Source organism: Esox lucius, chromosome 21, assembly GCF_011004845.1.
Source record: "Esox lucius isolate fEsoLuc1 chromosome 21, fEsoLuc1.pri, whole genome shotgun sequence".
Classification (NCBI taxonomy): domain Eukaryota; kingdom Metazoa; phylum Chordata; class Actinopteri; order Esociformes; family Esocidae; genus Esox; species Esox lucius.
This window is the reverse complement of record NC_047589.1, coordinates 17,780,547-17,807,083: the sequence shown is the minus strand read 5'-3', so window position 1 is coordinate 17,807,083 and position 26,537 is coordinate 17,780,547. Positions and strand designations below refer to the sequence as shown.

At 40.5% G+C, this 26,537-nt stretch overlaps 3 protein-coding genes across 4 annotated transcripts; 2 read left to right on the top strand and 1 right to left on the bottom strand.

Annotated features, from left to right (window-relative positions):
* The first annotated feature begins 469 nt into the window (after positions 1 to 469).
* abcd3a (ATP-binding cassette, sub-family D (ALD), member 3a) lies at positions 470 to 9,639 on the top strand. 2 transcript variants are annotated; one of them, XM_010891146.3, is made up of 20 exons: positions 470 to 644; positions 1,263 to 1,299; positions 1,391 to 1,492; positions 2,895 to 2,983; positions 3,327 to 3,396; positions 3,877 to 3,974; positions 4,079 to 4,202; positions 5,168 to 5,224; positions 5,355 to 5,497; positions 5,627 to 5,696; positions 5,823 to 5,892; positions 6,108 to 6,297; positions 6,474 to 6,638; positions 6,797 to 6,860; positions 7,132 to 7,209; positions 7,339 to 7,404; positions 7,538 to 7,747; positions 7,861 to 7,965; positions 8,330 to 8,386; positions 8,531 to 9,639. In XM_010891146.3, the coding sequence occupies exons 1-20, from the start codon at positions 535 to 537 to the stop codon at positions 8,606 to 8,608; spliced, it is 1,983 nt and encodes a 660-aa protein (XP_010889448.1). In that variant the 5' UTR covers positions 470 to 534; the 3' UTR covers positions 8,609 to 9,639. The 2 variants fall into 2 exon arrangements, with proteins under 2 accessions (XP_010889448.1, XP_010889449.1); XM_010891147.4 differs by lacking the exons at positions 470 to 644; positions 1,263 to 1,299; positions 1,391 to 1,492 and adding an exon at positions 2,335 to 2,526.
* Positions 9,640 to 10,177: 538 nt separating this feature from the next.
* Positions 10,178 to 15,897, top strand: acp5b (acid phosphatase 5b, tartrate resistant). The gene is given in 6 exon segments (NM_001303952.1): positions 10,178 to 10,317; positions 10,483 to 10,673; positions 12,629 to 12,756; positions 13,015 to 13,206; positions 15,173 to 15,320; positions 15,451 to 15,897. Coding segments are annotated over 6 exon segments (969 nt in total). The 5' UTR covers positions 10,178 to 10,247; the 3' UTR covers positions 15,691 to 15,897.
* Positions 15,898 to 16,239: 342 nt separating this feature from the next.
* f3a (coagulation factor IIIa) lies at positions 16,240 to 22,666 on the bottom strand. The gene is made up of 6 exons (XM_010891145.4): positions 22,382 to 22,666; positions 20,788 to 20,896; positions 20,073 to 20,266; positions 19,114 to 19,295; positions 18,633 to 18,804; positions 16,240 to 18,141 (listed from the first exon to the last, which is right to left on the bottom strand). Exons 1-6 carry the CDS (start codon positions 22,449 to 22,451, stop codon positions 18,002 to 18,004), a joined length of 867 nt encoding a protein of 288 aa, XP_010889447.1. The 5' UTR covers positions 22,452 to 22,666; the 3' UTR covers positions 16,240 to 18,001.
* Positions 22,667 to 26,537: the final 3,871 nt, after the last annotated feature.

Sequence of the window (26,537 nt, the reverse complement as noted above, 5' to 3'; positions counted from 1 at the left end):
GCTAGTTTGTTTCAGAGTTCACATGTTTTGAATGCTCCAAAGTTGGAAGTTGTAGTTGTGCTTTATGAAGATGCAAGAATATCTTAGCCTTTTAAAATATACAATTCCACTAGTATTGGAGATTATTCATTTAAATATTATGTATATCATTTAATCATAACGCTTGTGAGTCTAATAGGCTTTATAACCAGGCTGAACTGATTAATCTGAGGTGTCGTGCTTTTTTTGCTAAACCACATCAACCATTGGAACTATACTTTACCATGCATAGTACGTTTGAGGACTATGGGAGAACGGTTAACAGGTGGCTAGTGTCACTGTTATGAGTTGACCAAGGGAACGAGTGAAAACTGGTAAAGAGGTGTGAAGCAGTTCCTAACATGTATTCCGTAATTTCCTACCTGGCAGACCTACAGTATGTACTCAATCGTCCGCTGTGAAGGGCTGCTCTCATTTGTTCACTGACGATTACCCAGCATGCAAATCGGTGCTCAATGTTCACTGTTTGGCTAGTAAGGCTGCCGTAGAGGAAACATGGCGGCCGTCAGTAAGTACTTGACAGCTAAAAACTCCGCGATAGCTGGTGGGGTCTTACTGGTTTTATACATCCTGAAGCAAAGAAGAAAAGGGTTAAAGTCCAACAGGTTTGTATCTGAATAGAATAGTTATACATCTCTCTCACATGCTTACTTAAATTGTGCGTGACTACTGCGCTCATGTAATGGGTGATCGTTACAGAACGCGGGGTGACCAGCCTATGACAGGTCAGGTGTGAAGTCTGAAAGTCGGTGACGGATACGTTGGAGTTTCAAAATAATGCCGTTTTTCATAATAACCCACGGGGCTGGATGACTGATTATATCTCGTTGTAGTAGTAGTAGTAAGCATGTGCTTCATATCTTTCAATGTTAATCTCCATTCTCATTTGCTAACAATAGGTCGTTATACCGGATGAAACGGGATAATAGGGTTTGCTACATTTGGCTACAACGTAACAAAGACGTCACTGTCCGTTTTCACGCACTTATTGGGATCATGCTGCCCAATTGGTGGGATTTGGGAAGACCATTGGACTGTTATATATTGCAAATGAATGATTTGTTAAATGCTGTGTCATTACATTCTGTGACTTTGGTTACACGTAGCCTACACACCATGAACTTGGCGTAGAATTATCAAATGAACCAATGCAACCTTGGTGTTGACAGTCTGATATTCCACATGTCTAGATGGAGCTGATTATGTACCATATTTTTTTACAGTAAAAAGGGGGCGTCAGAGCTACTGTTGAGCAATGAAGTAAGCATACAAGCAAATGCATCACCTACTGCATAAAATCTATTATAGCTACATTCGTCCCATGACCACTGATTTATTTCTGTTTGTGTAGGACAAAGCGGCTAAGAAAGACCGGGCGGCAGTCGACTATGTCTTCGTCCTCAGAATCAGCAAAATTATTCGGATCATGGTGCCTCAATGGTTCTGCAAAGAGGTGGGCTTGTGATGTTTGGGTGTTGTGTGTAATGTTACTGACAATACTTTGAGGAATTGCACGCTTTCCCAAAAAAAATAAAAAAAGATTTAGCATTGTTTAAGACCATTATTATGTAGTATGGTCGTGTTTGTCAATGTCTAGGTTCGTAAATTATGTTCTGAATGGCCACATCATAAGAATTCAACCTTGAAGTTATTAGTTTCTTTGCTAACTGACGATGGCCTTGTTTTGTACTGATAGATATCTGTTCCATCATTGCATCACTTTACAACATTGGTAATCTCCAAAACTAAACACCCGGATACTGACGGTGTGCCGCAACCAGGATTTGAACTCCCGGCCACCATGACACAGCCTTACTATTAATCATTTTGGTGGGAGGGTCCTCCACCAACTGCTGTTTTCAGCTCCTGCCATAAGTTTTGGATTTTGTTTTACAAAACCATCCATTGACCGCTGACAAAGACCTTTTTTATATTGATCTGTGTGTTTGATAAGAAAAAGGTCACAATGACATCTTGGGTGGATCAGAGTTCATTCTCCATTGAACTGAATTAGTTATAGTATAACAGAGATTCTGATCACGAGGACATCATTATTTGAAATAATTATTTGAAACTGCTGTGTTTTATTCATTCATAATTTTTTATTAGTTACCGCAATTATTGTGCAATACTACATGAAACTGGTTAAAGAACTCTATTGTTATTAAAACTAAACTGACTGTTTTAGATCTCTCCCTGCCCCAACCTACCTGGTGTAGCTCATCAAGGACTTGCTAATGAGCTGATCATTTGAAACAGGTGTGATAGAGCAGGGAGAGATCTAAAGCATGCAGGGCGCCTCCAGGAACAGAATTGAGAAACACTGCTCTAGACATTGTGTCGTGGGTGGAAAAGATAACATTTTTACAAGAATGTACTTTTACAGTAATGAGACAGTAACATTGGCCCCAATGTAACATGTTGGTTACGTTCGATTTCTTTACCAATGTTTTCTTCACAAAATGTAATGGAAAAGTGTGCATTAAGGTGTGTGTAATAGAAAACGCACACATGGTTAGGTGAGGTGCTGGTTGGTGGAGTGAAACAATTGTGACAAACAGGCCGCACACGGGTATGCTTGGATAATTTAATACCTCAGGGTATTAAATTATTGCTGCAAGAAATGCATACAAATGCTTTACTATAGCTTCAGAATAATTGTTTATGATCGATGAGGAGTTCCCAGATGGTTGTCTGGCTACAATGCAGTAATTTGATCTTAATAAATGGTACATCCTGACTGACATTCCAAAATTACACTATTTGGCCAAAGGAGGGCGCTGATGTCATTGGGGAAAATGTTACTAAAGTTACCAATGCCGCCTTATTAATTTTCTCCATTGTTTTTCTTCCAGACAGGATATCTCATCCTCATTGCTGCTATGCTAGTGGCCCGGACATACTGTGACGTATGGATGATCCAGAATGGAACCATGATTGAAAGGTTAGATGATAATGTTCTACCACTACTGTATTTCTATTGTTCAAACACTGACACGCCATGTGACCTGCGATGCTTCACTCAGACCGCTAGCTAGATGGCCAGTAAGTCGGGTGGTGTTGAAGCGATTAAAATATGAATCCCTGTTACCTGATTGGCCAGTTACCCATGCTGGGACAAACGCCAGTTTCTGACAGTTGACCATGCCCAAGGAGTTAGCTGAAACATAATCATGTCTGACGGGTGTTCGAGGCTATTAACTGCCACTACAGGTGAAATTACTGTCGCCTGTTGTTTCCACTAACTGACCGTATTTGTTCATTCTTGTGCATGCTGTGGTTTGCAGTGCGATTATCGGTCGCTCCAACACCGATTTCAAGAGCTACCTGTTCAACTTTTGCAAAGTCATGCCACTTGTAAGTGATTTTTTTATATTTTATTGCATCTAATATCTCAATTATAGATGGATTTTAGTGTTAGACTGGAGTAGTTATTAGTTAGTGAAGATGTAACTAATATCAGAACTGGAAAAGTTCTATTTCAATAAAGCTTACGTTTCTTTTGGTGTGCATTTTCAGAACTCCTAATAATTTTACAGGAAAATATTAAGTATCATCATTAACTTCCATCTATACTGGAATGAATGGCTTACTAATATTATATCAGTATAACCATTACACACACACAATACCTGGAAAACTGGATATTAAGTAAATTCTTGTTAGGAGAATGGCAGGCTTTGTGTTTCTAATCTTCTACTCTCCCATTAGCATTTAGTTTGCTCTGCAAGCCTTTTATTAAGTAGCCCCTTGCCTGGTGTAATGAAATAAATCTCTGTTTGGGGAACAAACCACAGCAGTAGTTGTTAATTTTTTTTTCTGCCTGTCTATTTCCAGATTGCCTTGGTTAATAACTTCTTGAAGCTGGGTCTTAATGAGCTGAAACTGAGGTTCAGAGTAAGGCTGACCAAACACCTCTATGATGAGTATCTCAAGTAAGCACTGTTTTGTTCAACCTGGGTGTCTGGCTTTTTGAGGTACATTCCAATACATTATCTGCGGACTGCTGAATGAACTGGCTCGACACGTGTCCCCCCAGAGGATACACCTACTACAAGATGGGCAACCTGGATAACCGTATTGCCAACGCTGACCAGCTGCTGACTCAGGACGTAGAGAAGTTCTGTAACTCGGTGGTGGACCTCTACTCCAATCTCAGCAAGGTACGGTATTCTTAAGCCGTCAAGGTCTCAGAGTGAGTGATGTAAGCTGTAGAAATGCCACGAGTGCCGACCCCAGCTCGCGACTAGCCGTTTCACACCCATTGCATTTACAGTTGCACAATTACAGCTGTCTTCGTTTGTCTGTGCTTCTGTGTGTGTGGTTCCGTGGAGTCTGGTTTGTTTTGATTTGTATTGGTTATGTAGTAAATCTGAAAAATTGTATAAAGAAAATATGCTTAAAAAAACTGCTGGAATAGGGAATGTGTTTTTTGTTGAAAAGATCAACATAGATGTAAAAACAACCATGATAAAAATGGACACATTGAGAACACATTGCCATTCACCAGTCTTTTTGAGAATTGTCACGGCAGATGGAATGATTAATGATCGATATATATTACATTTTCCTGAAATGGCTCTTCTAATCACTGTGCAGACAACAGCATGTGACAGGATGCATGCAATGGGCAGGTGTAGGGCTCCTTATTTGTAATCCGTTGTACTATGAGATCTGCCTATTTAATGCCAACTACTGTCCTGTTTAACAACCTGAGGCAGCTTTCTCCTGTTACTGACCTACAGGTTGTACTAGATGGAGAAGAATGTGAGAACAGTCTTGATCATGGGCCTGCAAACCATGTTCAGTGGGTTTGGGGGAGTGTGTGTTTGTGTGTGTGCTTTCATTAAAACCTCATAACATCATTAGGAAGCGACTATGTCTTTCCTTTTTGTTGAGGTCATTGTTTTCCTGAAAGCAACTTTTGTTTCCTTTTAAGTTTCCTGGGTTTTTAAAACAAGACATCCTGTCCTTTCATGGTGACATAGTTGCGAGAAGACCAGTTTAGCTTCTCTGTAGTCCTTTTGACAATAAAGGTCAAGGAAACGTGTTGATCCAAGTCACAAGGCATTGAGTGAATGAAATCAGCCTACCTAGTCTAAAACAATGCCCTGTATGTCCTCTTTAGCCTCTCTTGGACATTGGACTGTACATCTTCAAGCTGACCACTGCCATTGGTGCCCAGGTAATCTTAAACTCTGATTCCAGAACCAGCCAACACATTCCATAAACCTTTTGGAAACCTACCGTAATACAAATAAATGACGTGTAGAATGTTACTGGCATTAACAGGAAGTCTTGTCACTTTCCCTCAGGGCCCAGCGAGTATGATGGCCTACTTGCTGATCTCAGGCCTGTTCTTAACTAGACTGCGGAGGCCCATCGGTAAGATGACGGTCACCGAGCAGCGCTATGAGGGGGAGTACCGATACGTGAACTCACGACTTATCACCAACAGGTAAAGGCCTGGACACTCACTGAGTCAGGCCCGGGTTGGCAATGCCTTTTCTTTTGATTGAAGTGAAATGTGTTGAAGTTAATCCTCTAACCAAGATAATTGGGTGTTAAACGTGCTGTTTTGCCACAGTGAGGAGATCGCCTTCTACAACGGGAACATGAGAGAGAAGCAGACGATTCACTCAACATTTAAGAAACTGGTAAGTAACATCCTGTATTTCAGTCCGAGGTATGTTGTGTATTTTTCTTAACGTACATTATAATGGGCTAACACCTTATTGTGAGTGTAACAGTCTAAGGATGTTGCGATGTCGCAATCTTTTCAGGTCGACCATTTGCACAAGTTCATCTTCTTCCGCTTCACCATGGGCTTTGTGGACAGCCTGATCGCCAAGTGTGAGATCTGCCGTTTTACTTTGAACCCTACCGCTTCTGCTGCCATCATCTGAGTTACATAGCCAGAGATACACGGCTGCCAGTCTGTTTCCATTCTTACCGTAGTCCAGCCGCCCTGGTTGTGGTTGCTTGGCCCAATGTGACAATGCGTGTAGATACGTGTAGCTGTCATCACCACAAACTAACGCAGTGCTCTGGTGCCTTCCGGCCTGCAGACATCGCCACCGTGGTGGGCTACCTGGTGGTGAGTAGGCCCTTCCTCAACCTGTCCGACCCTCGTCACTTGAACAGCACCCAGCCCGAGCTGCTGGAGGACTACTATCAGAGTGGCCGAATGCTGCTGAGGATGTCTCAGGCCCTGGGCAGGATCGTCCTGGCAGGCAGAGAGATGACCCGGCTGTCCGGGTGAGGCCTCCCGGGACACTCCCATTGCCTGTTCATTCCCAAATCATTTACGTCAGTAGGCTGCTGGAGCCAGAGACCACGTGGCGTCCGTCGCTCGCAACCGGAAATGTTGGTTCGCCCTTCTGTCGGCTTCTCGTTCTCGGCCTTCTAAACTACGCCCGTCTCCCTTCACCCAGGTTCACCATGCGGATCACCGAGCTCATGAAGGTCCTGAAAGAGCTGAACTCTGGGAAGTACGAGCGCACTATGGTGTCCCATCAGGACAAGGATCCAAACGCCGTGGAAAGGGTGGCCCTGGTCCCGGGCAGTGGGCAGATCGTCAATGTTGACCATGTGATTAAGTACGTGTGTCAATCCTCGGTGCATTTCTGTACATTATACTGGCTCCAGCGAGTCTGTTTAATATAAAACATTTGTTTTGTTACTCAAGTGGTCCAAGGCCTTTTTTTTCCGAGGTGCTCGTTAAGAATACTGTCTGACTACATGTTGGTTCTTGCAGGTTTGAACACACACCTCTTGCAACACCCAATGGCGATATCCTGATCAAGGACTTGACCTTTGAAGTAGGCATTGGTTTATTTCCTTTCTAACTTCTACTGAATCTTCACGTATTGTTGATAGGCCCACTGAGATAACCCACAGGGCTCTTTTGTAACATGGATGTTATCAGACGGCGACACTGCCATGACTGTGAATTCCCTCGCAAATGAATGTTAGCCAGTCATTCCGTGTGAGCCGAAGTACACTACTGAATTCACGTCTGGAATGTTGGGACTATGTAGATTTGAATGGGTGATTTTGGTTGACAGTCTTTCTCCCTCGCTGTGTTTCCAGGTGAGGTCTGGCACAAACGTGTTAGTGTGTGGCCCCAATGGCTGTGGAAAGAGCTCACTCTTCAGAGTACTGGGAGAGGTGAGTAATCCACATGATCTGGTTAGATTTATATTGACAGAGTGAAAATGGAAGGCCTGCAGCCGCCAGTTGCTGGGTTAGATAATACAGTAGGTTCTGGAGGTAAATGGATTTGTTGTCTCTCTATAGCTCTGGCCTTTGTTTGGAGGACGGCTGACCAAGCCTGAGAGGGGGAAGCTCTTCTATGTTCCTCAGGTACAAAGTTGACACCTTTGCATTTTATATAACCAGTGTAGTATTCTTGGCTATTTTGGCTTTTTTTTTTTGCTACAGTCCATCTTCTTCTACTGACCTGATATAACATTTTACCTGTTGAATTGTATTGTAGAGACCCTACATGACCCTTGGCACCTTGCGGGATCAGGTGATCTACCCAGACACCTACGAGGAGCAGAGAAGGAAAGGGATCTCTGACCTGGTGCTGAAGGAGTACCTGGACAACGTCCAGCTCGGTCACATCCTGGAAAGAGAGGGGACCTGGGATACCGTGCAGGACTGGATGGACGTTCTCAGTGGAGGAGAAAAGCAGAGGATGGCGGTAAGAAGGAGGAGAGGAGTTCACATCACATTCTTATTTAGTTGATTAGAGTTTGGCGTCATAAGGAGATTGACTATGTTTTGTATGTGAAATGTTTGTCTTTCTGTCTGTAGATGGCCAGGTTGTTCTACCACAAGCCCCAGTTTGCCATCTTGGATGAGTGCACCAGTGCTGTAAGTGTGGACGTGGAAGACTTCATCTACAGCCACTGCCGAACGGTACGGTCTTCATCACTCCAGCATTTTCCCAGGACTCTTAGCATGTACTGCTATGTACCTGAGTGCTTGTTTGGTCTAATGCGCTTTACATAGTAAGGGGAAGATGCTCTCCTAGTTCCCCACCAATGGTTGGCATCCACTTGTGAAGCACACCAACCATCTTGCACGAGATCCCTCACCCTCTACTAGGTAACGGGTGGAGAGGACAGTGCTGTGTTCCAGTTAGGTGTCCATGGCTGTTTTCAGCATAAGTAATAATACACGTTACACAGAAATTACTCTGCAAACGTAACATATTTGGTTAGTGTCATGTATGTTTTTGTGGCTCTTATCTTACCTAATTGGTTTGTCCCTTTGCTCACAGGTTGGCATCAGTCTATTTACGGTTTCTCACAGAAAGTCTTTATGGAAACACCATGAGGTAGGAGCAGAAACTGAGTTTATACCAAAACCTGTTATGGGGCATAAAATGTAAAAAAAAAAAATCTGCTCTGTTATTGTATACGATTGGCATTTATGCTTGATGTCTGATATGAAACTCTGGGCTTTGTTTTTCAACGTGTAGTACTACCTTCACATGGACGGCAGAGGGAACTATGACTTCAAGCCCATCACTGACGAAACCATCGAGTTTGGTTCCTAAGTGAATGTCAAAAACACCCTGGCATTAGGTATACAAACAATCTTTGGGCCTGGAGAATGGGGCCCACAAATATTGCACTTAAAGTGGATAACCTACACTAATGATTTTAATCAATGGTGATGTAATTCTTTTGAAAAAGATATATTTAAAAACTGTTTGTCTGAGTAATGTGATCGTAATTTATGAACTAAGTCTGTCCAAACTTACGGAGATTACTGAACAGGCTAATCGACTCTAGATGAATTATGTTTGCGTTATATGCCTGCAAACTGAATCACGTCTCATAACGAATAGGATGAGTTGGCTCATGCAGATTATTCTAGTGGATTAACAAGAGTCGAACAGGTCTAGTGGTACTGTAAATGAGTAACTGAGGGTATGTAATCGTATAAATATCTTGTTGTTTTGTTTTTTTAAATCTACGAGCAAATCCTACCACGGTATGTGCAACTGAAGCTGCTGGATGCCTCTTCTGGGGGTAAATGTTCTTTCTTAGTCTGGTTCCTGACATTGATGTACTGTCTGGGAACATGCTAGGCCTTCAGTCAAGAAATGTAACTCGCTGTTCCTGTTCTCCCGCTGGAGATTCCCGTTCCCCACGTAGTCCCTGAGTTTTTTTCTCAGTGTGTCCAACAGCGATTCTTTCCGTCATTTTTGTCTCCTGCTAAAAACTCATTGGAGATGTTTTAAGAAAAAACTAATCAGAAGAGGGCATGTGAGGAATTAAGAGAATGTATCGGAGAGGATCTTTCTGAGCTGTGTAGAATCCCTAATCTACAAATTTTCTGTATCTCACATTAATACTTATGTGGTCAATATCAGCAAATGTCTACAGCCAATATTTCAGTGTTTTTCACTACGATATATTGTAACAACATGTCATTAGTCACTTTTGCACTGTACTGAAACGGCCAATGCATAACCTGTTGTTTTATATGAAAGAGACTAATATAGTGACTTGTTACTAAATGAGCATGGGCCTGCAATAAACTGTATGATCAATGGATTTTCATTAAAACAAATTGAATGAACAAGTGTCTCGTTAACACACTGTTGCTTAAGAATTATAAAACAAAGTTTTCTTTTGTACATGTGGATTAATAGTAATTGATTTTACTCTCCATATTTGGTTTACATGGGTACTTGAGTTGTAAGTAGCAGTTACTTTCCCAAATTCCCATCCAAACCTCAATACAAACAGAAATCATGAGGAAGATGAGACTAGCCTTGAACTTGACTTGTCTTGGTACACCTTTTACTGGGTGAAAGTTTATTGATATCCACATGTCCAGAGTTCAGACCTTTGGGAGATGAGTTACACACTAAGCGTGACCTGACATTTTGTTCCATGTTAATCATTAGATTAAGCTGAGCTGTAAGTTGGACTATATTCTTTCAGGTGAAAAGGTAAAAAAAACATGTATATACCAGAATCCTACAGCTCGTTTGCAATCTGGCATCTGTTGTCTTTTCCTTTCATATGGCTAAATACAAGAAGTTATTCTAATGCAACTAGACTGTTTCCTGTATTTAACAGTTTCGAAGGAGACCAACAAGGTTCTTCCTGTTACAGTATGTGACACACAGACGGGCCACTCAACTCGTTTTCTTTGTTACTCTACACCTCTTCACTCGTGAAATGGACAGGCTGCTTCTAGTACTTCTGGGCTTACATGCATTTTGGCCATACTGCCAGACACTGGAACAAGGTAGGGGTTTACATATTTCAATGAAACATTTTGTATTTTGTCTTCATTGTTATTATTTGTGTAGCCTTACATTCAGAGACCTGCCTTTTTTTGCTGAATGAGAGCATATGAAAAGGAAAGTAAAACCGTAATTTGATTTCTTCTGCGTGTTTGTCTCTCTTTTAGCCTCATTGCGCTTTGTTGGGCTTGGGGACTGGGGAGGCCTTCCTTTCTTCCCCTATTACACCTCCCATGAGCAGACCATCGCTAAAGAGCTGTCCTGGGTGGCCCAGACCTTGGGACTGGACTTTGTCCTCAGTTTAGGAGATCACTTCTACTACAGTGGAGTGGAGGATGTAGACGATCCACGTTTCAAAGTCAGTTCACACTCTACAGTACCACAATTCAACACTGTGTGTGTGTGTGTGTGTGTGTATATAAAAACCATGCCTCAGTGGTACATGTGTCAGATGGATATCGAATCCATCTCCTGTCCTGGATGTGATATTGTGAAGGATGTGTACATAGAACAATAAAAGTGTAAAATGTTGATAAATGGCAAACAAGCATTAAATAACATTAGATAATTTTTTTGTGAATATTTTTAAGTGTGACATAACCTGTGAGATTAGGTTTCGCATCTCGGTGTGGTTTCTGATTAGTTCCCCTATTTACAGCCACCCGTCCTTAACAGAAAGAATGTGGTTTGTTGTGTACACAGAGACATATTGGATTGACAGTTGTGACCTTTTAAAATGTGTGTGGGGGGGGCACTTTTGCTCTCATCCCTAAAGCCACATGATTGTCTTATCAAATACAATGGACCATATGCCCTGTTGTGGAAGGATGTTGTAGATACCACGGTTGCATAATGAATGCTTCATCCAAGTTACGGTATGTATTTAAACTGAAATGGTGATCTTAATGTCCTCATTGGTTGTCATTAATACTGTAATTTCTGAGGACCGTAATGAGTATTGTCATAATAGAAATTCTCCTCACCTGGTTGCCGCCACACACGCTTGACACCATCTGAACCAAATAAGTTTATCTTGGTCTCATCAGACCACAGGACATGGGTCCAGTAATCCATGTCCTTAGTCTGCTTGTCTTCAGCAGACTGTTTGCAGGCTTTCTTGTGCATCATCTTTAGAAGAGGCTTCCTTCTGGGATGACAGCCATGCAGACCAATTTGATGCAGTGTGTGGCGTATGGTCTGAGCACTGACAGGCTGACCCTCACCCCTTCAACCTCTGCAGGAATGCTGGCAGCACTCATACGTCTATTTCCCAGAGACAACCTCTGGATATGACGCTGAGCACGTGCACTCAACTTCTTTGGTCGACCATGGCGAGGCCTGTTCTGAGTGGAACCTGCCTGTTAAACCTCTGTGTGGTCTTGGCCACTGTGCTGACCCTGAAACTGAAAACCTCAGTTTCAGGGTCTTGGCAGACTTCTTATAGCCTAGGCCATCTTTATGTAGAGCAACAATTCTTTTTTTTTCAGATCCTCAGAGAGTTTGCCACGAGGTGCCATGTTGAACTTCCAGTGACCAGTATGAGGGAGTGTGAGAGCGATAACACCAAATTTAACACACCTGCTCCCCATTTACACCTGAGACCTTGTAACACTAACGAGTCACATGACACCGGGGAGGGAAAATCGCTAATTGGGCCCAATTTGGACATTTTCACTTAGGGGTGTACTCACTTTTGTTGCCAGCGGTTTAGACATTAATGGCTTTGTGTTGAGTTATTTTGCCGGGACAGCAAATGTACACTGTTATACAAGCTGTACACTCACTACTTTACATTGTAGCAAAGTGTAATTTCTTCAGTGTTGTCACATGAAAAGTTAAAATCAAATGTTTGCAGAAATGTGAGGGGTGTACTCACTTTTGTGAGATACTGTATATTTTTCTTCTTTAAAGCAGTGGAATGTGTCTGCTTTTGTAGCACACAGGAATCCTACTAATCACTGCAAAATAAAAAATATTATCCAGAAAAATCCCAAATAGACATCCCAAATAAACATCAATCAAATAGCCAAAATAACTTCATGCAGGTACCCAAAATAACCTACAAACATGTAGCCACAAAATGTACATTTGGGATTCTTCTTTTGATAGGCATAGCAAAGCCACCTGATCCACTCAAGATATCTTTAATGTACGCTTGTTAAATGAAGTGGCTTTGCTAGGCTAATATTTGGGCACCTGTTTGGGTTATTTAGTATACTTTTTTGGCAATATTGAATATTGGGGGTGATATTTAGGAGCAGACTTACAATGGATTTGTGAGTTTGAACTCTTCTTATATTTTCCATTTTACAGCATACATTCGAGCGTGTCTTCTCTCAACCCTCTCTGATGAACATCCCATGGTACCTTGTGGCTGGAAACCACGACCATGTCAAAAACGTGTCTGCTCAGATTGCGTACTCCAACAGATCTGAAAGATGGTGAGCATATTGGTGGCACGTTTACAAGTGTTTCAATCATTTTATACTTTGTGTTTCAATTGGGTGTGTTTGAATTCCATCTTGAATTCAGTTTCCACTCAATATTATATTCCACTGAAAACCCAGTTTAACCCAAAGCAATTTACAGCACAGAATATTCATTTTTTAGTTAGCCCTGCTGCAATTGAAGCTGCAACCCTGTGATCATACTCCTATGAACCAGGTCCACCATGTCTGCATTCTTCTCTGTAACCTCAGGGTGTTCCCTGAGCTCTACTATGAGCTCCAGTTTAAGGTTCCCCAGAGCAACGTGTCAGTGACTGTCCTGATGCTTGACACTGTGGTTTTATGTGGCAATACCTATGATGGGACCCAGCCCACGGGAGAGGAGGATCCCAAAGCTGCTATCAAGCAGTTAGACTGGATCAACTCCAGGCTTGCAAAGAGCAAGTAAGTCCATTTTTCCTCCAGTTTCCTGTACCCAGACTAAATATAGGTTCATGAAAATGGCCTCTAAACAAAACATGCCAAACACAGCCTGATACATCCTCCACTCTCATTACTCTTTAATGAAAAGAGCTCTTCTCACAGCTACCCGCATTCCTCAACTGTTATTGTATCAGGACCAGATGCTTAAGTAATTTAGTTTGTTTGATGGACCAGTTGTGTATGACGAGTGGCCTTCCCTGAGTCCTGAAGGCTTGTGCTCCCCAAAGCGAATGCCTAGGCTTTAACTCAGGTTGCTAACACAGTCTTGCAGTTTCAAATATATGTAATTATATTTTAAAACATAAAAGGTCAGTACAGTAACTTTGACCAAAAACTACAGTTTTATTAGTTTTAAGCAAACAGAACAGAAATGAACAAACATATGAAAACAAATCAAAACAGAAAAGAAGGCCCCATAAGTGTTTCCCAATGTGCCGAGCCATTGTTTATTTGTTGGGACCTCTTTTCCCAAAACATGAAGATTATTTTGCCAAAATGGGATATAAAGAAATGTGTTGTCATTGGGACAAAGGTTAATCTGCTTAGAACCTCTGAACCTCCCAAGATAATTAACTGCATGTCTGTGTAAAATGAAGTCTCAAGAATGCCTGAGGGGATTTAAGAGATTCCAGACCAGTAGCTGTGCAGGTTAATGCATAGGGCACAATGCCCTGGGTAACGTCCCCCTCTGTAGCATGACATTTCTAAAGTACAGGTATCAGGGAAGGTCCAATGTGATTACTGATTAGTGTAATATATGTGTAACCTTGAATTAATATATAAAACAGTGCCTGGAGTTGGTTATGGAAGGAAAATGTAAATGGCTGTATTAGTGATGGCCAAACAAGGCTTCATTAGCATTATTTTAGCAGCGGGATAATATGCCGGCAGCACTCAGATTTTCTTTTTCAAAATGAAAGCCATCATTGAAATTTACAAGGCAATATAGTTAACAGTCTAGTCTGTAAAAAAGAAAGGACAAGAACAACATTGGAACGGACATGTAACAAAATGTACTGAGTAGATTGTTAACTATATTGCCTTATATATTTCAATGATGGCTTTTATTTTGAAAAGGAAATCAGAGGTAGCGCTGCTAGCATTATATCCTACTGCTAGAAGGACAGTAATGAAGCCTCTAATGGCCAGCACTAGCTAGTTCCTCCTCCCATCTTGTCTTGAAGGCATCTACTGGGGGTGGGTTGAAAGATAAAAATGTGTCACATAAACAAGATGCTCCCTAGATCAGGGTTCAGCTACATACATTACAGACTGTCATCCGCATATAGAGACATTCTTTAGTGTCCTTATACCCATGTATTGCTACACGAGACCTCATGACTTTAGCCAGAGCCTCAGTGGCCTGACTGAGTCAGTGGTAAAGGTGCCCATTGCTGTCTCATCCTATGTGGAGTTTATATTGCTGTGAAAGGGATTTGTTGATGAGTATTCTGGCACAGTGACTCGTTTATTGAAGTTGGATTAATTGTATGACCCACTCTTCAATGTTAAATTTGTAGGGACCACAAATTGGTAGGGATATTCGACCTGATCAAATAGTTGTTCAGCATTAAAAACAACACAGTTAAAGCCCCCATTCGGTGACCTTGGAGTACATTTTATTGGAGAGACACCTGGGTGTCACCTCGTCTGATATCTGTTGTGTAGTGAAATGAGCCAGTATGACCCAACCTCTTTAGGAAACGTAATCCTCTTGGTTCCTGGTCCTGGAATGCTATAATGCAGCCAGTCTTGAAATGCTTCGATAGTAAATAAGGGAGGATTAAGTGTTTTCTTTAGTAGGATTTCAGCTTTCAAATATTGACTCCATTTCAGTAACTGTTTAGTATCCACTCTCTCATTCAGCCCAACGTCCCTCAGTAAAAATGCTAACAGCCTTGTGACTGTCTTTCTCGCTTCCTGTCAGGTCAGACTTTGTTCTGGTGGCTGGTCACTATCCTGTGTGGTCCATCGGTCATCATGGTCCTACCAAATGTCTCGTGGAGCGATTACGACCACTGCTGAAGAAGTATAATGTGACAGTCTACCTGAGTGGTCATGACCACAATATACAGGTAGGAACCGTGTTGTATCACGTTCAGTCATTATATGGCCATACTTCAATGTAGCTTCAACGTCACTGTGGGAATATTAAAATGTAGCCAATGAACAACATGTTTTTCTTTTTGATGACGACGACTCCAGTTTATCAGAGAGGACGATGGGAGTTCCTATGTGATCAGTGGGAGCGGGAACTTTTTAGATGTATCCACCCATAATATCCACAGCTTCCCGTCGTCATGGCAACGCTTCTCCAATGCTGTGAACCATACATCTGGAGGATTTGCTTATTTTGTAGTCACCGATAACAATATGACCGTTAGCTACATCCAGACTAATGGAAAATGTGTGTATCAAACGACATTGGTGAAACGCAAGGTCTGACAGACAGATACATGACAGTAAGTCAATAATGAACTACAAATATACAGAGCAGAAAATATATTTTCTCATTAAATTCCAATCATATACCTCTCTATCTTCCTTTAGATATTGGTCTTGGACTAAAATGAATTATTCAGAATTATTATTACATGTCAGTTTGAATGTTTCTCTTTTTCTGTTCTTAATAAATATATTTTCTGTGAAACTATGTATGTTTTAAAGTCCTGTAGATGGTGCTGGTGACACATTAGATTCCATGAAAAGGAACATAACTGTTGATTAACTATGCAAAACTAAAAAGCAGGGGCATCCAACTTTTTATCCAGAGCCTGCTAGTTTTCTCTTTTACCTCATCATTAATTGCACCAACCTGGTTTCCCAGATCTGAATAAATCACTGATTAGGGGGTTGAAAATGGATATCGCAACATAGGTATTCGAGTACATAACTGTACGGGGATACATAACATTTCTCATCAGACAGGTACACATAACATACCCCCACTCTTCAACAAGATCACATCTTGTTGAATATATATAACCACATAACTGCACAGAAGTTATTAGTCTTTATTAGGAACAATCTTAGTATCAGCATTGGGGTCAATTCTGAATTAGCTGCAAATTGCTTTCAAATTCAATTCACAAACTTTACCGTTTTTAATGGACCCATAAGGAAGCAGAATGTGAACTGAATTTAAATTACAGGAAGTGTATTTCAATCCAAGAAATTAAAATAGCTTATTTGTTCTACACATTGCCATAGTAATATTCATTTAGACAATGCATGGTTACCAATACCGTGTAGAAAAAAGTTTACTTCCTTAAACAAATTTGAACGATTACACTGGTCCTAAAATATATAAATGATCATGTTCTGGGTTGTCTATTTAAATTCTTCCAAGAACTAATTAAATCAAGCTCTGCAGCATGGAAGGGAACATTTAATGGAAAACAATAATGCAGTTTCACATGAGTTATAATCAATCAATGGTTTGTGTATTTTTGCATAAATAATTCTAATATCCTTTTGATAATCTATGTCAAATGAATGAGACCGCTAATACACGTCTCATTGGAAGTAGATTGAAGTGCTTTGAGTACTTCCTTCAGTTCAAATTGTGCTTTCCATGGAGTGAAACCAGATAAATTATTTGAATTGAATTAAATTCAGAAATCCTAAATTTACCCCAAGCTTGACTTGTACCAGAATCCACAGTTTTAAGTATTGCATTGATTAGTATACACCCTGTTTTGTTAACTCAGTGGCCAGTTTACTTGGTAGATCTAACTAGTACCTAGTTTAACACACTTGTCTCCATAAAAAACGATAATCTTTGGGGCAGGTATTTTATTCTACAAGGTGTCCGTTATTTCTGTTAGTTTGACTCCCATTCTTCACCTTCGACCTCTGTCATCAACAAGTTGTTTTCGCCAAGAACGTCCGCTGACAGAATATACCCTTCTCATTAACCCTATGGACTGCTGTGTACGAAAAGCCAAGGAGGGCAGCAGTTTTTGAGATAATAAAACCAGCGCGCCTGGCACCGATGATCACACTAAGCTCCAATTTGCTGAGGTCACTTGTTTGGTCCGTTTTAATGTTGAATTAAATAGTAAAGCAATGCCTTAATCCCTGTCTTGCTTCTTTAGACAGCATACTACGACATTGTGACTCACGGTCTGTAAGAGACATCCATTTTGAACAGGGAGGTGTACCTAACAAACTGGCCACTGAGTGTGTTTTAAAGATATCGAGACAATACGCATGTAAAACATTACATTCATACATATTAAATGATCAACCGAGCCATCAGGCTTTTAAAGCCAAATGCCCTATATCTAAAAATAACCTAATATACAAATACAACTTCAAGAATGGCTACACGTAAAATAAGTTAAGCAACTTAAATACAAAAATATACAGCTTAGATTTCCGATATGATTACGTATTCAGGCGACTCCCAAAATTGTTTTTCCCAAAGACCATATAAAGTTAAAAACGTTACAAAAATGTTCAGTTTGTTAATATATATATCACATTATCATTATAAAAGCTAAAAGTCGGAGTAGTCGAAGTACCATTCACCAAAAAATAGAGGAATTATCTGCACAATTGTATAGAGAAAGAAATGTACACTACAGTACAGTATGCTTGGATGCAATAAACTCGCAGTGCTGTTTCACAGAAACAAAATGGTGGTCTCCAGTGTTAATCAGTGCAGTGATGAACTGGGGCTGCTCTTGCAGCCTCCCTTTCAAAGGGTAAGTCCGGTGCATCTGTACCTTGTAGTCGATGAGCCACGCCCACTTTACACATCTCTTAGTGGCACTCGCTCTTTTCCCATGTTGGCTTTGGTTTTGCGTCGGCAGCACACCACTGTGACAATAACTATGACTACGGTCAATATGAGGAGGAGGATGAACCCGGCAATCGCACCGACCCCGAAGTCTGGAGAGGAAATACGACCGTGGACCGTTATTGGCTGCACAGTGACTCACACACACAGGGAGTCTTGCATTTCACACGAATCGAAACAATCTACCTCCATTCAGCCACACCAAAAAAACCATCAGCCCCCTCGTTCCCGTCATTGCTCACCGTGAGTAACATGAGGAGATTCACATTTGTAGGACTAGGGCTTTGAATAAGGTAAGTGGTACTGGTTCTATAACCCCAGTACCACAAATATACATACACATGCAAACACACGCATCTGAAGTCTCTTAAATGTCATGGACAATAAGTCCTTCATGACCACAGTTGGTTAAAAAAAAAAAAAAAAGACCACGGCTTGCCTACTTTATTTGCCAGTGAAGCAAATAGAAAGTTAATGTACAGTTAGTCACTTCCCAGATTACAGTACGGCAACAGGAAGTGTGTACGTGATCCCTTTGAGATTTGAATTTATGACCTTGAGATTGTTACATCGGTACCCTTACCTTCAATGAAGGACTTATCGCTGCTTGAACACTGTCTTTTACTGGACTCTCCCAGCTGTTTGTCAGGGCTGCGGGAGGGGATGTAGGCCTGCACGTTGAAGCAGTAGCTCACTCCTGGATCTATATCCTTCCCATCTAGCAATATCTCACTGCTTGCAGAGATCTTTGTTTTCTAGACAGGGAATAACATAAAGAAGCATTTGTGTTATGTCTTCTTACATGTGTATTAATGTTTTACCATCGAAAAACGATTATTCCTACAACACATGGAAATATTTTATGTGCCGTACAGTTAGATGTGAGCTTTGCCAATCATACACTACATTTAATTTCAGCATACAGTACTCCTTGACTTGTCAATTTAAGGGGGGTACCCCTTAAACAACTTGTTCAATTCAATCCCAGGCCATTAACTACATTCGGGAGATGGAAATATTTAGTGTAGGATTTTGTTATTTTCTATCCTACACTTTGAGCATACCTTTCCTGTGCTTGCTGATTTCCCAAAAGTGACTTTGTACTGTAGGTCATCACCAAAAACATCCCGTATGGTCTTTGGTTCGTTCTTCTTGAACAAAGCTGTGGGAGGGTCTTCTACATACAGGGTGATCTTCTTCTTATCTTTGCTCACCTCAATCTTAAAGTCAGGTCTGCCTATAACAGCTGGAATGTAAATAACAAAAGCGGTTGACAGGCTTGCTAGTCACACCTGTTTTCACAATGTCAACAGTGCCATGCATTTCAGACACAAAACAATGGGCCTATTCACATTAAAAGAGCTTCATTGAGATTATCAAGACCTCATTGCTACCAACTTTTAGGTAAATGTCCCTTAGCTCACATCTTAACACCAGCTAACTGCTACCTAAAGGTAACCTGTACTGCTGCGGCACTGTAGAAATCTCACTCTGGTCAAGTATATGAATACTGCTCATTGCTGCCAAAAACAGAGTAGGTAGAAGTACTACGGTATGGGCCCCTAGAATGGCGCAATGGTGAAGTCATTGCCTAGGTTCTAATCTAGCTCTTGGATTAGCCCCGGGGTCCCTCGGAGGTTAGTGCAGTGGATTGAGGACAATGAAATTATAATGTATTGGTCTTGGTACCCATATAAGAATTAGACTTTTTTTTTGCCTCAACATAGTTCGGAACACACGTCCAAATATTACAAGAAATCTAAGCCAGTTTTACTGGAGATTAAGCACTTCCTGTCTCAAATGTGAAAAAAATCTTTACATATTATTGAAATCTTGATAACGCATGTTAGTCATACCCCTCTCCCAATAATCTGTAGAAGAACCAACATTTCTGCAATCGCAGAAGTTTTGTCCCTGATACAGAGCTGTTGATTCCTATTGCACCCCAGGAGAGACACGGCATGTATAAGGCCATGCTTAGAAGGCCATGGCTGAAGCCAGCTGAATCCACAGAGGTACCTACTGTCTGTGTAAGGGGTGAACCAATCCGAACTTGTGTGGGGGAACTCTACTAGGTCAGAGGTCTCTCCATATTTGGGTTCCGATAGGACATCAGCTGAGTATTTGGCTTTCAGATCCACCAGAGAGTTGGACAAGTCACACTCGGTCCTCATGGTTCTTATACAGTGCGGGTTCCTCTCCCTGTTCTGACCAACACTGTAACAGACAAATGCATTAGATTCATAGTCAAGGGGGGATCACTGTCTTACTTGTTTTGCATTTAGTTGATTCACCTGGTATACATTTTTTTAAGTTTAACACTACGATATGTATTGAATTATAATGTTTGAAGTTATTGCATCACATGCAACACAATGTACTTCAATAAAACAAATAATTGTATTCTTTCATCTATTCCAAACTGACATGATCTATTTGCGATCTTAAAATCAATACTAGAAATCCTTTTACAGAATGGAGACAGGAAGATAATCACATGACCAAGCCTTCCAACACATTAGCTTGACTCCCAAGGTCAGTGATGCAGACTGTTAGATAGAATAATCTGATAATTCGTTACTGCAGCCATAATGGAATCATGATTGGCATTGCCATCTGTTGAATTTTTTATGGAAACAGTTCATAAATGGTTGGCTGTGTAGACAACGTTATAATAGGCAACAGATTGTTTAAATAAATTATTCAAAAAATAATATTGGTGTCCATGATTTACTTACATAGAATATTCAACAGTGTAGGAATAATTGACAGGTATAGGATCCCAGGTAAGAAGTGTTTTGAAGTTTACAGAGTTCCAGGAAACGTTCTGTGCCTTGGGATAGGTATCTACAAGAAGAACAAAATCAGTAAACTGCAATACTTTTTTTTACATTTTGCATCACTACATCAACAAAAGTATAGCATGCTCTTTCAAACAAATATGTCTCCATACATTCCACATTGATATCTATGTATGGGAATAATCAGAATTCATGTAAATTAAAGTTTAAAAACTTAGCTAGCCCCTCAAAAAGGTTGTCTCTTAAAACATCTAAGTGGAGCACATTTGTAACACTACACTTGTTAGAAATACTTTGAACATCCTGTAGGATCAGGCCCTGGCGTAAATGTACCAGTATGAGTTGGGAAAGTCTGGAAATGTATGAACACACTACTTACTGTAAAGTAGCTCTAGATAAGAGTGTCTGCTAAAATCTAAACAAACATAAGTTCTTGCATTGGCAATCTCAGAGAAACACTTTTTTTATTTTATTTTTTTAACTGAATAATGCCTTCAATTCACTACAGTAATGTTGGCAAATAATCTAAAGCAGAAACCATTTAGATTATTTGCCAACAAGTCATGCATGAAACACAATGCGAAACCCGTGTGGTCTTCAAAATATATAAGCCTACTTTGGTTTAAATACAGGCTTCATAAACCACACAATGCATTAACTCAACTGTGACAGTCGGTTTTGTAGATCTAACTTGTTTTACACATTTTTTATGTGGTTTATTTCACATACTCCTACATATTTGTTCACATTATTCATTTATTGTGGCGCAACTATTGTTGAAAATAATTTGTAAAGCTTAAATTAAACGGAGGAGTCCATCAACGGATAGGGCCTAATCCTAGAATGCGTTTAGTGTTATAATGCATTTTCATACACGTATGGCTATACTCTTTTAGACGGAGGACATTGAATATTTCTGTTACATAACTGTATGCTTTTTAACGTTATTGCTTGATAAGAATACACTGAATTACTTTAAAATATAGATTACTATGCATTCGTCGTTCATCTCCAATTACACCGGTGGGGCAACTGAGAACCAATAATCGACAGCTGATTACTCGCATATAGGGTATTCAGGACAACATCCCTGCGTCCGGAGTGCCACACAATCAACTGACTTTACTTAAATTATGTTAAAATCAGCCTTTTGAGAGTTGATAGCTGGGCCTGGACTATGTTCATTAAATTGTATTGGTCGTGACGTAAGAGTCGGAATCCAACCGGCATTATAGTTACTTGATAACCTATATTTACAAACAACAATGGAGTCAGATTGGGTATTAAATTATCACGAACATTACATTATCTTGCGCTTTTGCCATACCTGTCTCCTCAGCAACGTGCTAAGTGGGACACCTTTCCAAATAGGCTACTACAATTTGTGAAATCAATTAAATACAGTAGTAATCTACTATGTGCATTAGTACTAAGTATTTGATATGCATATAACCTACTATTTGTCTAGTGTAGTCTACATCTTAACTGAGTGTTAACTATAATGTAAATGCCCTACGTGTTTTTGACTCACCTGCATGGCAGAAAGTGAAGAGTACACTACACAACGTGGTTAAAAAGAAAATCCATTCCATTTTCAACATTTTCTGTTCCAAACCGCAATCCAGTCAAGGTAGATTTCGTGAATGTAGAATGTAAGAAGTTATTTTAAAGTAATAGAACTACGTCTTGTTTTTTGTAGTTTTAACAGGCTCGAAATTAATGATAGGTAGTCAGAGAGGTATCGAGAATGGATCGGTGTGGTCGGATACGATACACCTCTTATTGAATTCCGTCCCCCTGTCGCCGCCTGCGATAGTTTTTTCTTATGACTGTCTAGCAATTACGACGCGTGTATGGACCAAATAAGGACTGTCCGCATTTTCGTGGGATGGGCTTTTGAGAGACTAGGTCATGCGACGTGCTCAATTGTTCTGTAATGAGAAAAGGTTGCCTAATCCGTATTTCTCGAATCATACTGTATAGCCCTTAATTGGATACCATCTCAATAGAGCCAGCGCAGTAACGTATGAGAACCTTACTCTAATACAGTACAGCGTCCTCCACGATTATTGGCACACTTGAAGTTGAGTAAAAATGGCTATGAAAAAAATTATATTGTGTTCATCAATTTTGATCTCAAACATGCAAAATATAACCTATTTGAAGGTAAAATAGTTAAATGGAAAAAAATAAAGTTTTAATCAATGAATCGATATATTTCTCATAAATACGTCACTATTATCGACATCCCGAGGGGTTTTGGAACCCTACTCCAAGGATGGAAAACGGTTCTTGTGGTCACCTAGTCTGCAAAACTATTTAGGGACTTTAGACACCTCCTATGTGCCACAAATATACGTATTTTGTAGAAAGCCTCTACTGTCATCGAGACATGAACATCAACATTTAGTAGAAACCCTCTACTCTCATCGAGACATGAACATCAACATTTAGTAGAAACCCTCTACTCTCGTCGAGACATGAACATCAACATTTAGTAGAAACCCTCTACTCTCATCGAGACATGAACATCAACATTTAGTAGAAACCCTCTACTCTCATCGAGACATGAACATCAACATTTAGTAGAAACCCTCTACTCTCATCCAACATTTAGTAGAAACCCTCTACTCTCTTCGAGACAAGAACATCAACATTTAGTAGAAACCCTCTACTCTCTTCGAGACATGAACATCAACATTTAGTAGAAACCATCTACTCTCATCGAGACATGAACATCAGTGCCTGGAGTTTGCTAAACATCATTGGAACTTGGATTGGAACTGAGTTCTATGATGGGATGAGATATATAACTTCGTCTAACTTTTTCAACAAGCTCCAGAGGAAAGTTTTACATAAAAGGGAAGGTGATCCAAATGAAAACCTACTACCCACTTTGAAGTATGGTGATGGATATATGATGTTGTAGGTCTCTTTCTTGGTTAGGCAAGATGGCATCTTTGAGTCAAATACTGTACCAGGAGATTTGACAGCAAAATATGGCTGCCTTATTTGTCTTCTAGCAACATTTTCGAATAGGCTATTGACATAGAGGTTTAATCTGATGTAGATTTGGAGACTTCATTATTCACAATTGCAATGAAGTTACTCTTTATCTGTGGCCTGTTGATTTTTCTTGACCTTCAGAACCATTTTCCTCAACTTGCATGGATGCCTGGTCCTCTTGTGTCTTCCACCAGACGGGTTTACCACTGTTCACTGGTTTTGAACTTTAGTTTTTTGAGTTGTGTATTTGTGTTTTGTACCCATTGTATGATTTCCGAAGGTCAACAATCATTTGTCTCTTCTGTGAGTTTCTTTGAGCTTCGTCATAGTGATAATGAATGGATTTGATGTGTATTATCTCTAATACCCTAGTAAAACAGGAAGCCATGGAAGGCCACAATAAAGTTCCTCAAGTACATTTTTTATTTTCAAATAATGAACTCTCAGCTGTATTTTGAGGAGCCCCTATAATGGTTCCTGGTTCCTGGTGCATGAATCTTGTCAGTTGAGTGTACAGAATATTTTACAAATTGAAGTGATACCTTTGTTTCTTTGATTGTTTGTCTAAAATGTAATAAGCTATGTAGATCAGACAAAGCTGTTATTATTTTGACATCTAAGCAAGAATAACCCCCCTAGTAAGTAAAGGGAGCTGACAATTTTTTCCTCAATCTTTTCCAAACACAATGTAACTTAAAAAAAAAATATATATATATATATATATATATAGACATATATATATATATATATATATATATATATATATATATATATATATATATATATATATACACACATTTTAGTCATTTAGCAGGTGCTCTTATGCAGTATACAGTAAGTTCATACATTTAAAAAAAAGCTAGTTGAAACTATCACCCAGTTTAGTAGTGAGTACATTCTAATCAATGAATTAGTTATCTGCAAAGGTCACTGCTGAAAAGAAGACCATACAAATAATAGATATAGAACATAAAAAGTTAACAAAAGACAACAGACAGAGGTGATGGCAGTGGAAATATTCCAAGTACTCTATGAAAAGGTGAGTTTTCAAATGTTTTTTGATAGGTAGATAAGTAGAGACACTTTTATATCTAGCCTCCAGGGGAATCTGGTTCTACCAGCACAGAGAAGTGTTTTGACAGCCTGGATCAAGAACTGCCCCGAATGGGTGTGACAGCTAAGAGTCCAGAGATGGCTGAACCATGGGCCCAGATAGGGATGTTGGTTTTGAACATTATTTTTGAACATTGCCTGAAGGTAAGCTTCCCTTATTGCTATGTATGCAAGAACCATATACTTGAAGCTGACTTGAGCTTCAACTGGGAGCCAGTAAAGAGTGCAAAGAAGCAAGGTGACATGGGAGAACTTAGAAAGGTTGAACATCAAGCGTGTTGCTGCTTTCTGAATGAGTTGCAGGGGTTTCGTTGCACGCGCCAAATGCCCCACCAAGACTGAGTCGCAGTAAATCAGACGTGAGGTGACCAGTGCCTGGACAAGTACCTGTGCTGGTTCCTGGTTTCCACTGGTGCCAAACACTGGTGTTTAACACTAAAGTCCAGACATTGTTGTTTCCACTGACGCAGGCCAGCAACAGTCGACCATTAGTCTGTGGCCGAGTAGCCCGGCTCTCACTTAAGGTAAGGTAGGACTCAACTATTTTTGTCAAGCATGAATCTACAGGAGCGAGTCACTGCCTTGATGTTAACACGTAGTCTTGGGTCATGCCAAGGTCCTTGGCACTCTGGGAGGAGGACACTGTGCAGTTGTTTTAACAATGATGTCCTGGAGCGGAGAGGCTTTTACAGTGAAAGAAAAGCTCGGTCATCTGAAGGTTAAAGGTCAGGTGGTGGGCCACCATCCAAGCGGAATAGGCATGAAGAGATGAATGTTGTCACCTGGGTGTTGGATGGGGGGAAGGTGTAAAAAAGCATGTGTCATCTGCATAGCAGTGATAGGAAGGAACATGCCGGAACATGACAGAGCCAAGAGACTAGGAAAATCAGTAGTAAGAGAAACCTCCGGTGATGGACAGAATTGTGCATGTATGTTTGCAAAGTTATGGAGCCTACAGATTATTTCTGTTCTATGTACTGTGTGTCAGGTGTAAAGCCTATACAGTATCTCACAAAAGTGAGTACACCCCTCACATTTTTGCTAATATTTGATTGTATCTTTTCATGTGACAACACTGAAGAAATGACACTTTGCTACAATGTAAAGTAGTGAGTTTACAGCTTGTATAACAGTGTAAATTTGCTGTCCCCTCAAAATTACTCAACACACAGCAATAAATGTCTAAACCGCTGTCAACAAATGTGAGTACACCCTTAAGTGAAAATGTCCAAATTGTGCCCCAAGTGTCAATATTTTGTGTGGCCACCATTATTTTTCAGCACAACCCTCATGGGCATGGAGGTCACCAGAGCTTCACAGGTTGACACTGGAGTCCTCTTCCACTCCTCCATGACGACATCATAGAGCTGGTGGAAGTTAGAGAACTTGCGCTCCTCCACCTTCCGTTTGAGGATGCCCCACAGATGCTCAATGGGGTTTAGGTCTGGAGACATGCTTGGCCAGTCCATCACCTATAACCTCAGCTTCTTTAGCAAGGCAGATGTCGTCTTGGAGGTGTGTTTGGGGTCATTATCATGTTGGAACACTGCCCTGTGGCCCAGTCTCCG

What these genes read in the sequence shown, in the direction of transcription:
- abcd3a (XM_010891146.3), top strand. Translation starts at nt 535, where the DNA reads ATGGCGGCCGTCAGTAAGTACTTGACAGCTAAAAACTCCGCGATAGCT. An exon ending in TCACGACTTATCACCAACAG is followed by an intron (nt 5,498 to 5,626) that starts GTAAAGGCCTGG and finishes GTTTTGCCACAG; the next exon opens with TGAGGAGATCGCCTTCTACA. An exon ending in TCTTCAGAGTACTGGGAGAG is followed by an intron (nt 7,210 to 7,338) that starts GTGAGTAATCCA and finishes GTCTCTCTATAG; the next exon opens with CTCTGGCCTTTGTTTGGAGG.
- f3a (XM_010891145.4), bottom strand. Translation starts at nt 22,451, where the DNA reads ATGTTGAAAATGGAATGGATTTTCTTTTTAACCACGTTGTGTAGTGTA. An exon ending in CTTCACTTTCTGCCATGCAG is followed by an intron (nt 20,897 to 22,381) that starts GTGAGTCAAAAA and finishes TTCTTCTTGTAG; the next exon opens with ATACCTATCCCAAGGCACAG. An exon ending in GTTCACCCCTTACACAGACA is followed by an intron (nt 19,296 to 20,072) that starts GTAGGTACCTCT and finishes TTTACATTCCAG; the next exon opens with CTGTTATAGGCAGACCTGAC.